This window comes from Argopecten irradians, chromosome 4 (assembly GCF_041381155.1).
Source record: "Argopecten irradians isolate NY chromosome 4, Ai_NY, whole genome shotgun sequence".
Lineage (NCBI taxonomy): Eukaryota > Metazoa > Mollusca > Bivalvia > Pectinida > Pectinidae > Argopecten > Argopecten irradians.
In genome coordinates, this window is record NC_091137.1 from 12908608 (window position 1) to 12921468 (window position 12861).

Here is a 12861-nt window from a genome sequence, read left to right on the forward strand (position 1 = left end):
GCAATTAATTTGTGAAGTATAGATAAAATGGTAGAATAAAAGGACTTTACTTTCAATTTTCAGGGCCATACAAAGATGGTGACAGCTGTAGCGTGGGCCGACGATCATCCCATCTGTAACTTATTTACCTGTGGCTTCGACAGACAGGTGTTTGGTTGGAACATCAACATTCACAATAAGGAATAGATCTCTTACGAAATCATCTGATGACATTGCGAGAAAGAAATCCTCGAAAGGAAGATGCAGGCAGAAAACTTCGTGAGGAAAACAATAGTTTACTGTAGAACTGTAAACAGAAAGCTTTATAAACAATGTATATTTGTGGCCATTATCGAGTACCATACAGAATTTTAATTTTCTTGAAGCTTTGAATTTAAAACGTATTGTACAATGCGAGACTAATGGTATGAAATGCAAGGAAAACAATCCCAAATGTTGAGTGATAATGGTTAAAAAATGGGAGCTAACTCCTTACTTGGAATTGAATATGCTCCAGGTGGTGTGTTATGAACTATGTAAGAAGGCTTACACAATAAGTTAATTGTCCAGTTATCTTAGCCAAGATGAAGATTGTCACTATTACACAATTCCAGTTCACAAGACCAGCCTATTACATATGTTAACTGATAGTTTGAATATAACAATATCAATTGAGGTATATATCTTGCCATTTAATGTCACTCAGTGATCAGCATTAGACCTAGCTACTATGTATTGAAAGTATCCTTATAGTATACTTTTCTCGTTCATTTGTGAACTTTGATCAGAATGGCTATTGGATTAAAAGGATGTGAAGAATTACCAAGCAGATTAATATATCAAGGAATATATTGATGTAGAAACAGAAAACTTGTAAACCTTACATATACAGACAATGTTTCAGTAAAAATTGGACTGTATATATCGTGGCAGTTTGACCAATTATTAGAGTTATCTCCCATACACAACTGTCACAAGTTAATATGATATGATGTAACTACTGATGAACTGAATGTCATGCCAAGACTGTTTCTATGAATATCACATCCTTTGTGTTGACAAATAAGATAAATTATAGTTCATCCTTCCCCTAGAAGGTTCTAGTTTAACAATCTTAGATATACAGCTGTTAATAGCTGTTGGAATGTTTGGTATAAATATGTTGTTGTTGATACGTAAATATAGAGTGGTTCCTTACCTAACACCTATACCTGGGTTATTGGACTAGCTGACTAAAGTCTTCATTATACATAATACTCTTGTCACTCTGGCCATTGTCATACAACAGTATCATGATCCATCACAAATTACAGAATTTACTTCTGTAAGCCTCTTTATTTTTTTTGAGATAAAAAAACTGCACAATTTGAAAGTCTTTAAATGCATGAGAGCTCAACCATGAATTCAAATGTTACACGAATACAAATGTATATGACTGCTTGGTTGTCACTAAGACTAAGAGCCCTATCCTTGATACTCCAGGGGTTACTATTACTGATATTATATAAGAAAGTCTTTAAATGCCAGTGATTGATCGGAGTTTTTCTTCTGAACTGCCTTCAGTTTACTATGAGATAGTCGAGGGGTGAATATAACATTAGTAATATTAATTACCTGGAGTATCGTAGATAGCACATGAAGACACATGAATATAAAGTGGCTTACAGTAAGCTGCATTCTGATTGGTTTAAAAGTATATAATGTTCATCTAACCTGAAATCTTATTGGTCACTGCCATCAGTATGGTATGACAGTGAACCATGAAATATCTCCAATTCAATCAGATACGTTGATGATTAATATTACAATAGCCTATTATCAGCTGAGAGCCATCTATTTAGTGACTTGTTTGATCTGTAGTTGTACAGCCTATAGTATTATCTCTTTAGAAACACTCCTACATGTCAGCTAATGAGGGTGTAAATATTTTATCCATGCCGGTGTATATTAGTATATCTTAGGAACTATGTGCAATTTGACCTTTTTTCCTTGTTCATTAATGAAAGACGATGGTGGTATTTTGGTTATGTTATCACTGTCAAGTGAAATTCTTTTGTGCGTTCTTTATTCCTAACCTTACTAGATCATGGTGCTAAGTATTATAATGTGTTTGATGTTTCATAGAACTGATAATAGGGTTTTAATGTCTCTGATTTTCTTTGCAATAAAAAATATGGTGTATGTGGGGAATCAGGCACTAATTTCTAAAAACAAAAAGTGCCAACTTAGTCAAAAACTTAAAGTCACTTTATTATGTAATTTCAGTCAATTTATTTTGACGTTATCACTTGACTTAAGTGTTTTTTTGAGAAATTAGAGCCTGAATAGTTGAAATATTGTGTAGAATATTATTTGTGAGCCTGAGTAGCCTTTGTAAGCTGAGATATTAGATATAGTGCTGAACGACTTAAGTTTGAAACATCAAATGATCTAGTGACATAAATAGATCATTTCATTGTACTGTACTGTGCTCAATAAATAAACTAACAGAAGGATCAGTGTTGCTGTTTTTTTATTAAAAGTAATTTTATTTATTATTGTATGCTGTGAAACTTTATATGATTAAATAGAAATGTGAAATTACTAAATCATAGTTCTATCAAAATCTAAGGACAGAAAACTGCAAAACAGATCAGTTGCTTTTCAGCCATTTTATTTGCGAGATCGTAACAATATAAATGAATGTGATGTTGTTGGAGAGCGTACTGACAAGTGCTGTACAATACAGTGACCTACAAATACAACCCATTTCCTCAAGGTCATATGACCTACTTGTCATGACCAGGGAATTCAGTTCACAAAATTATGAAAAATATCAAAATGTTGATCTTCCAATGACTTGCATATATACCATGATAAAAAATATGAAAACTCGTTCTCTGAATGGATTGCTGCACTACGTGCGTTTGATGATGACAAGATTTGAGTAGATGAAGAAATGATAATCATTTTAGAAAAAGATACGGGAATGATTGGTCAATTGTAAAACATTCATAATGTAAAATTTCCATTCAACATTTCACTTAGCATTCATAATGTAAAATTTCCATTCAACATTTCACTTAGCATTAATAATGATAATTGCTTTGGTGAGAGCAGATGGAAATAAATGTTGAGTAAAAATGAATTTAAAACAATAGTTTATTTATTGAAACCGAATAAAACTGTTTCTCTTTAAATTGCTTAATCAAAGTTTGCCAAAATTTTGGAGTTATCTGTGAAGTTAATTTTGATTGAATATTTTAAAAGTAGTTAAGTGTATAGGTGCAATGATATCCATAAAAACAACAAATATAAAACGGCTGTGTAGACAGATACAATAACACTACGATATCTCTGTCATACCTTAAACATCCAATTATACACTGTTATTACTCAAATATTGTTCAAATCTTCACAAAATATTCAACAATCTTATACACTGTTATTACTCATATATTGTTCAAACCTTCACAAAATATTCAACAATCAACCCATCAAGTTACTCGAACAGTGCAAAATTTTACCACTAGACTCCATCTCCATGTTACCAGTTTGGGGTGCTTGCCAAGCACTAATTGCAGACTTCATGTAGGTTGGTTTCTACAGACATTTGACTGAATCACTATCTTTAAAACTGGCACATTGTTAAACGACCGAAACATGTGTAAATAGGATGCCAAGTGGAATTTTGCAAAGTATGCTCTGGTCAATAAAATGCTACACTATACCAATCTCCAGTTATATTACCAAATGTAAAAGGAGAGGAAGATGAGATTTGTAGCCAGGACCTCCAAACTTTTAAAGGCTTTATATTAGTTCCCTTTTACACAAACAAAAATGTTCAAAATGATTTGGTCAAATGCTACTAAAGCCAAAAGAGTATATCTTTCAGATATTGCATGTACATGGACTCTTTTCATCTTCACTTATAATGAAATGAAAGAAAAACAAAATGGTCTGATCATAAATGATAAAATACTTTTATATTGTGAGACATTCATGATTTCCTTGTATCACTTTTTGAGAGTGGGAGTCTGTCATCTATGTGTGTCCACATGGTAGACTTTAAACTTTCATAAAACTATTGGTAAAAACATACACTATAAGATACTATCAGTAGGATAAATAGGCAACTTAGAAACAATAAAAAAAATACAACAAAAAGTTTATTTAGCATTAGAAACACTTAAGAATACAAAATCTACATAAACTGAAAGAACAAGGAATTAAAAGTGAAATAATGTCATTTATGTTTCCATGGAAATAATCAAACATCTATGATAATCTACAGGAAAAACAAGACAAGATTTAAATTGATAATGTAAGTACATTGTACTACATTTAGCTGATATATATTAAATACATCATACCCTAGGTATGCTGTATTATATAAATAATAATGAAAAAATATAGGAAATACTGGTGCTATCTTTATTTATTGTACAGGGATAAAATTTCAGTCACAAATAAAAGATTTTTGATTTGAACATAACATCTAAGTTAACATTAATATGGATTTTGGCAAACACATGCTAAAATCTTATGGCCCTGTCGACTGCCAGACTTTCACTTACACGGAGTAAAGGGGAGTAACTCTGATTACATCAGTCTATTTCTATAACACAAGCATTCTAATCTAAGTATCCAGTTTTTCAATCTGGCTTAAAGTTGTGCAAATAAGAATCTTGTGGTGATTAAGTTTTTTTATTTGAAAAACTGCTATTTGCATTTCATAACTAATTGCTAGAGGTATCTGCTTCCATCCTCGAAACTCCAGGGGTTCCAATCACATACTATCTCTAAACCCCTGGACTATCTCTAAGTAAAACTGGAAGTAACAGAACAGGTAGTTTAGTCCTTTGATGTATATCAAATGAGCAGTAAAACAGCACATTGTGGTTGACTGTGTGGCTTTAGTTGGGCGTCACTCTCTCTGTAGTCTTCAGCAATTTTTGCAAGCCTGTGATTGGTTCCAATTTGTTTCCCTGAGCTGCCTTCAGTTTTGCTGAGATAGTCCAGGGGTGTAGAGATTGTAAGTGATGAGAACCCCTGGAATATCGAGGATGCTGTGCTACCTGCTTACCAAGAAACTGATGCCAAATTCATGATTTTAAGATAAATGAACACAATCAGCTGATGTAAGTAAATGGTACAGATCCCATCGTTAAATAAGGTTTGATTTTAAAAAGGTTCACAAATCATGTCATATAATGATAAAGAATAAAGGCTTTTTATAACATTGATCGAGAAAATGTCAATGAACCAATCAAATATTAAAATGGACACAGTTCCATTCATACTATAAAAACTTTCTAAATAGATCAAGACCCATTTCAACAATAAGTCATCAAGCTTAAAGAAAGACAAGTTTTGGTCACCAAGCACTTTGGTTGACAACAAGATTTGGTCACCAAGCAATCTTATGACAAGCAAGTTGGTCATCATACACTTTGGTTAGCAAGTTTGATTACCAAGCACTTCAGCTGACATCAAGCTTTGGTAGGCAAGCATGTTGGTTGACAACAAGTTTTGGTCACCAAGCACTTTGGTTGACAACAAGATTTGGTCACCAAGCACTTCTTATGACAAGCAAGTTGGTCGTCATGCACTTTGGTTAGCAAGTTTGATTACCAAGCACTTCAGCTGACATCAAGCTTTGGTAGGCCAGCATGTTGGTTGACAACAAGTTTTGGTCACCAAGCACTTTGGTTGACAGCAAACTTTGGTCACCAAGCACATCAACCGACAACAAGCTTTGCTCACCAAGTATTTTGGTTGACAAGCTTTGCTCATCAAGTATTTTGTGTATTTTGTTTGACAAGCTGTGCTCACCAAGGATTTTGTTTGACAAGCTTTGCTCACCAAGCATTTTGGTAGGCAAGCTTTTATAACCAAGCATTTTGGTTGACAAGCTGTACTCATCAAGCATTTTGGTAGACAAGCTGTGCTCACCAAGCATTTAAATGACAAGCTTTGTTCATCAAGCCTTTTGGTTGACAAGCTTTGCTCACCAAGAATTTTGTATGACAAGCTTTGCTCACTAAGCATTTTGGTTGACAAGCTTTGCTCACCAAGCATTTTGTTTGACAAGCTTTGTTCATCAATCATTTTGGTTGACAAGCTTTGCTCACCAAGTATTTTGTTTGACAAGCTTTGCTCACCAATCATTTTAGTTGAAAAGCTTTGCTCACCAAGCATTTTGTTTGACAAGCTTTGTTCATCAAGCATTTTTGGTTGACAAGCTTTGCTCACCAAGCATTTTGTTTGACAACCTTTGTCCACCAAACATTTTGGTTGACAAACTTTGCTCGCCAAGCATTTTGTCTGACAAGCTTTGCTCATAAAGCCTTTTGGTTGACAAACTTTGCTCACCAAGCATTTTGTTTGACAAGCTTTGCTCACTTTGCATTTTGGTTGACAAGCTTTGCTCACCAAGCATTTTGTTTGACAAGGTTTGCCCACCAAGCATTTTGGTTGAAAAGCTTTGCTCATCAAGCATTTTGGTTGAAAAGCTTTGCTCACCAAGCATTTTGGTTGACAAGCTTTGCTCACCAAGCATTTTGTTTGACAAGCTTTGTTCACCAAGCATTTTAGTTGACAAGCTTTGCTCACCAAGCATTTTGTCTGACAAGCTTTGCTCATCAAGCATTTTGTTTGACAAGCTTTGTTCACCAAGCATTTTGGTTGAAAAGCTTTGCTCATCAAGTATTTTGGTTGACAAACTTTGCTCACCAAGCATTTTGTTTGACAAGCTTTGCTCACTTTGCATTTTGTTTGACAAGCTTTGCTCACCAAGCATTTTGTTTGACAAGGTTTGCCCACCAAGCATTTTGGTTGAAAAGCTTTGCTCATCAAGCATTTTGGTTGAAAAGCTTTGCTCACCAAGCATTTTGTTTGACAAGCTTTGTTCACCAAGCATTTTAGTTGACAAGCTTTGCTCACCAAGCATTTTGTCTGACAAGCTTTGCTCACCAAGCATTTTGGTTGACAAGCTTTGCTCACCACTCTTCCAGAGTGGAAGCTTTAATAGCTGAAGATACCTTCAGGCAGACAGACAGCATGTCGCCAGGTTTGATAAGGCAGACAGCAAGTTGAGGCTGACAGACAGGTCAGTCACTATAATGTCAACATCAAGCTTGGCTTAAGTCACCATATTTGGTCTAACTGCAAATTTTGCTGAAGTTACCAGGCTAATACTTGTAACAGTCTGGTAGCTTAAAGTTCAGCCTGACAGTGATCAAGTAAAATAGCAGTTTTAATAGCTTTTTAACCAATTCTGATTTTGCATTGTTATCATTTTGTTTCTATCAATGCAATTTAAATGTTCTTTGATCACTGAAACATTTTGCTGTCCTGCTCTGCCTATAGCTCCCCCCTCCCCAACAAATGACAGCTTCCTGTCATGCCAAGTTCACCCTGTGATGACTTCCTGTGGTTAGCTGAGAGATGATACCTGTGTCTGGTCCAATGAGAACTGATCCTGTTCAATGGGCTTTTTCACCCAGCTACCAAGTCCCAAAGACTGGAATGTCTTAAAAAGCTGTGACTTGGCAAGTTGATAATCCATGACTGAGCTCTTGGCCTCTGAGTAAGTTCTAGGTTTGGCCATTACAGTTTGATTGGTTAAAGATGCAAGACTGCCATAAAGTTTCGAGAACGTCTCGAAGAAAGAATTTTTGCACAGGCGTGATACACCTCCATCTTCCAGTTTACCAGTCATTGCGTTGATCACCTCAAGACCTGTATCATTACAACACCAGTTGACTGCAAAGTTTGGTGCTTTTCCCGGCTGACGACTCTCAGGATTACTGATGCCACTTAAGTATGGTTGGTGAAGGTGATAGGGTTCAAAGATGTTCTCTATGCCAGCCAGACGTGAACATACTGCCCGGGACAGGTGGTCGCCATGATACAGACTCCCCAGTATTATACTGTCAAAGTAGATCGGCTGTATAAAATGGCTGAGCAGGGCACCTGTCAACAAAGAAAGGTGTCATATATAGTTGTTAAAATGTAGTAACAATGCAAAGCGAGAAAAGGAAAGTCCAGGTTTCATAACCAATATTGTATCAGTCTTTGCAGTGCCGAGTTATCAGCCCCAGTGGTTGATATCAACGGTGAGCAAAAAGAATGGGTACATTGTTTCTCATTAAAACTATGACGTTACTCTCACAAACGCACCATGTAACAATCAATAAACACCAACAAGGGTAGATAACTCTGTAACATGCAAATACATAATAGGCAGGATAGTATGGAATCCATTTTAATCTCTAACAAAATGGAAACACTAGTTTATTAGTGTATTTGGTAATCGAAATAACCATTTAAGTCCTTAATAATAATTATTTAATTTATAAGATTTATAATCAATTTATTAAACAATTTAAGACATTTCCACATCAAAAATTAAAGTTTTTTTTCAAAACATTCATAACATAATAAAATATATATCTATTGATGGCTTAAGATGAAGTTACAACACTAAACATATGCAAGATTTCCTGTGTTATATATATGATAACAGTGAATATTCATTCACCGTCTGACGAAGATATAGTTATCTAGCACATGATAGTTACATGATAGTTAGGACTACGGGAGGAAACATAAGACGACCTGTGTTATGGAAATTAACATTTAATTTATTTTAATTAAATTATTTCAAAGGTTATAATAAGTGTAGTATTGATGGTAAGCTTGTCACTTTTACAACTCTACAAAGTGATCAAACTTGTTTTGCATTCCCATTTTAAAAATTAAAAGCTGTTTCAAGAAGGTAGAGGCCTTTAAGGTTTTGTCTTAATTTAACTGTTATAAAACACATTTCCATGAAAAACAAAGAAACACAGTTCCATGCAATTTGGACAAAGATGTTTGCTTTCAAAAAATTCTGTTAGACTTGTAGAGCATGATCCATTGTAATTATATTTGTTACAGAATAAATGCTACAACGGAATATAAAGTAAGGGGCATAACTCTTATTTACTTAAAAATCAGATGACATAAACATTTTTACTGGTTTGGGCATTGGTAGTATATAATTTTTATGGGTGGCATATCAGTCAGTTATCGTTTTAACTGTAGTGTAAATACAGATCCTTGAAATATTATTTCTTGTTCGTATGCATGAATTTATCTAGGCCAGCTACCTTGTGTATAAGTTGCAGTAATCCTTATGAAATATTGATAAATTGCAGAATCTAGCTCCGATTACTGTAAATTCCCCAGACACATCAACTGGCCTATATAGTTGGGTGATTTCATCCCATACCAAAATAAATCATATACTGACAGTGGGTACAAAGGTTTGCATGTCAGTGTCGTCTGACAACAAACATTCCATTCATAAAAACAGAATACTTAATAGAACCTGGATTGGTTGATAAATAAAAAACAGCTACATCAAAGGTGGGCAGGAAAGTGTATGATTAACTTTTATATTCATTCCAATAAAGGTAATACATAATTTAGTCAAAATTCATTCAGTCATACCAGTAAAAAGGTGATTTTTTTATAATATGTTACATGTATAATAAATATGTTTACGATACGTAATTTATCATACTTGTGTGACAATGTCATCTCATTTAGCTTACATGAATTTTTTTATCGTTTAAGTCTGCATTTCCTCTATGGACTAACTTAGTAGGGACTAATTTACACCCAAACAGGGGGGGGGGACAAAAAAACCTAACTGTGGGCAACAGACAATGGCAGCAAATTCATGAATTTGCAAATTACAGAGTTATCTACCCTTGTGGGTAGGAACTAATTGTTATCTCATGTTTTAAAAGTCTAACATCATATGTTTCAAAGGAAACAATGTAACTTTTGCTTACAATGTAAAGATTTCACAATAGAACATAACTGTGTAATATGGGAGATGCAAAAACAGAAAACTATATTTCAATGAAGGCAAATATTTGAATGCTGCTAAAAGTAGTTTAATAGCTCCAAAGATTTTAATTGTAATAAACAATTAATGATGGAAAAGGTTACAATGGTGGAAGGTCATTTGGTAGCATGGGATTTCATAGTCGCAAAATTATCACAAAGGTTGGGGTAAAGGTTACAATTGTGATGAAACCGTTTTAATTGGTAGAAATGATGATGAAAGTTAAAAGGTACAAATATTTCAAAGATGCAGAATTATTATGGTGTACCATATGTCCTTACAAATGTGATTTTTAGAGACAGTGGTTGGCAGGACAAATCTACAGAAATACATACCTTGGATGCCAAGGACATTCCAGCGAGCTATTTTATCACTACAGGACATTGTGAGTAGACGCTCGCCCTCGAGAATTCCATCCCAGGTCTGTATACCTCCTGAAGACTTGATAGGTATGGTACCTTCACCCGACTCTATCTTTGTACGCAGTTGTCCTCTCGCCTTCCGATTAGGGTGCTTGTCCCCAGAATCCCCAGGCTCGTTCGCCGTCTCATGAGGGGAGAAGATTCGGGAGTCTCCACAGGGGGCGGTACTCACATAGAGATGGAAGTGCACGCCCTCGCGGAGCACGAACCCTCCTCCCTCACGATTTACAAATATGGAAGTTTTCTTCACCTCCTCATCTGAAGATAAATGTTTCACAAGTTCTGCATGAAGAAAGCGAAGTACACATCGACGTGAGAGGATTTCAGCATGACAATCGTTTAGTGACAAGCCTTTGTCACTCATATACTCGCCATTGATACACTTTGTTCCTGTAGTAACACATAACACCTTGGCATTGGTGGCATCCTCTCCTGTTGTCATGACAACACCAGCAAGCACTTTCCGTCGTGCCTGTGGGCTTGTAAAGCCATTTGTGAGCTCGCTGAACTTTTCTAGTACCAGTTTGGCCACTAGATCGGCTAGTTCCTGTGGTACATTTGTCGCTACATCGCCTGTGGGCTGCATACCTACAACAAGGCAAAGAAAATAATATTAGAGATGTGTAAAATGAACCAAGCATTAACACCATACAATCATCTGTATAGTAGACGATTTCCCACAGGCTACATAAAGGCGGTGATGGTATTAAAGTCTTCCACGTTTATCGCATATTTTTTTTTTTTTTTTTTTTTGTGTGGTCGTACTCTTGACATTTTATATGTCATATTTCTGAAGGCATTCCCATGCTAAAAAGAATTAAAATATCAAAATGGAAAATTTACCATCAATAAATTAACAAATATAGCCACTATAAAATATATCGCATCATAATGTTAGAACAGCAAAGAAGGGTGTCTGCATAGAAGTGTCGTAATGGGGAATTTCTATAAATAAATGAGCACCTCCCTTACTTAATTCTAAATTGTAAATTATACTAATCCATTGTTGTCCAGTCAATCTAAACCTTTCCTGATAATCTAGACCATAGATTAGAAATGGTTCATTTGGTACATATGCAACCTAAAAATAATTCTCTTTATCCAAGACAAAATTAATTGTTCCCTCTCTCACTCTCTATCTCTCCCCATTTAAAATTAATTTCATACCATTAATAGTTTAAGTTGATTTAGATGTTGCGTATTGAGATATTGTTTGATTACGACTGTACTTTTATTAACACTTCATGTTTGAAATATTAATAAAAAGTCTATTTCCTGACAGCCATCTGTTTTCACACCTCAGCCCCCAATCTCCAACGATATATAAATCGTCACCTTTACATTTGTACCACCACCTACTCACTAAACTGTGAAAACAGACTGCTAGACAATGGTTAGGTAGATCAGATCAGACCTTCCACCTCTACTGATATTGGATCTGATCTATCAATTGTATAAGCTCTCTCCTTAATTTGGTGACAATGACTCACTTTTCAGGCATATTCTGCTCAAGCTAGAAGATAGTTTAATCTTTTTCAATGCCAGAAAAAAGTTCCTTTCTAATCGTTTTCTATGACAAAGCATTATCATACTGTACGTTATTGTTCATAAGAAGAATTTCATAAACAAATTAAGCACAGATTTAATGAATGTATCTCAACTGCAGCAGGTGCAATTTTCGACTCATTACAAAAACAAACAAGAATTCAAACTAAACTTTCACTTTATAATTAGAAACATTTTGTACACTGTAATTCATCTGTGTCACGCCATGTCTGGTTCAAGTTTTTACAACATTTAAATTTCTGCCTTCTAAATCTCTTAATATAAAGATGGCAATGGGAAATGTTGATTTTATATTATATCTCATAACTCAGACATCAATGTCCGATATCTTATTAACTCAACTCCCTTGATTTTTCCAAGTGCTGCTGTGACCAGACACAAGTTATACTGATTTGTCAATCGGCTCTCACCACAAAAGATGAAGCTTTGTCTAAATTGACCCAACGTCATGCATTTTGTAAATTGAAAACCAACACGAGACCTACATGTCAATATCAATACCTGTAAACATACCACACTGGTAGCTGTCACATATGACATATTGCAATATTGTAGAATCACATGTTACCAGCAAATTAATAAATGTCTCTATCAACACTGGCCATAGTTGGACACCACAGTCACACATCACATTAATTTATGTTAATATTACAATCACTGAAGTCCAGGACAATTCAAAGTATTCATCTAACCAGCAATAGCTTTCTCTATTTTTGTCAATTATATCCCTGATGCTCCATCTCTTGTCTATAAAATGGCTGAAACTATAATCTAAAATTTTCCTATGATCTTTTGAAAGCCTACCGTATTACATCATATTTATGATTTAGTATGTGGGAGACCAAAGGTACATACATTTGATATGAAACTTGACAATTCTTCTCATTATTCTTGTATCTGTTTTTAACTGGACTATTGTCTCCTCTTTCTGGATCTTCAAGTTCTTCTTCCCTACAAATTACCAGGGTATTTCAGTAAATACATAACACCTAAAATGGTTATGTATGTCCTCCA

The 12861-nt window shown here is 34.9% G+C and overlaps 2 protein-coding genes across 7 annotated transcripts in view; one reads left to right on the plus strand and one right to left on the minus strand.

The window, feature by feature from the left end:
- The window catches only part of LOC138320652 (WD repeat-containing protein 37-like), a 32204-nt gene extending 30847 nt beyond the window's left edge, over positions 1-1357 (plus strand). The window contains exon 12 of the mRNA XM_069263788.1: positions 64-1357. Coding sequence (XP_069119889.1) covers positions 64-186 — 123 coding nt within the window. The 3' untranslated portion in view covers positions 187-1357. The remainder of the gene's footprint in view (positions 1-63) is intronic.
- Positions 1358-5772: 4415 nt separating this feature from the next.
- The window catches only part of LOC138320653 (double-stranded RNA-specific editase 1-like), a 156159-nt gene continuing 149070 nt past the window's right edge, over positions 5773-12861 (minus strand). For all 6 annotated transcript variants that reach the window (XM_069263792.1, XM_069263791.1, XM_069263789.1 and 3 more), the window contains 2 exons: positions 10195-10869; positions 5773-7935 (listed from right to left, as the gene is read on the minus strand). In XM_069263792.1, coding sequence (XP_069119893.1) covers positions 7397-7935; positions 10195-10869 — 1214 coding nt within the window. In that variant the 3' untranslated portion in view covers positions 5773-7396. The remainder of the gene's footprint in view (positions 7936-10194; positions 10870-12861) is intronic.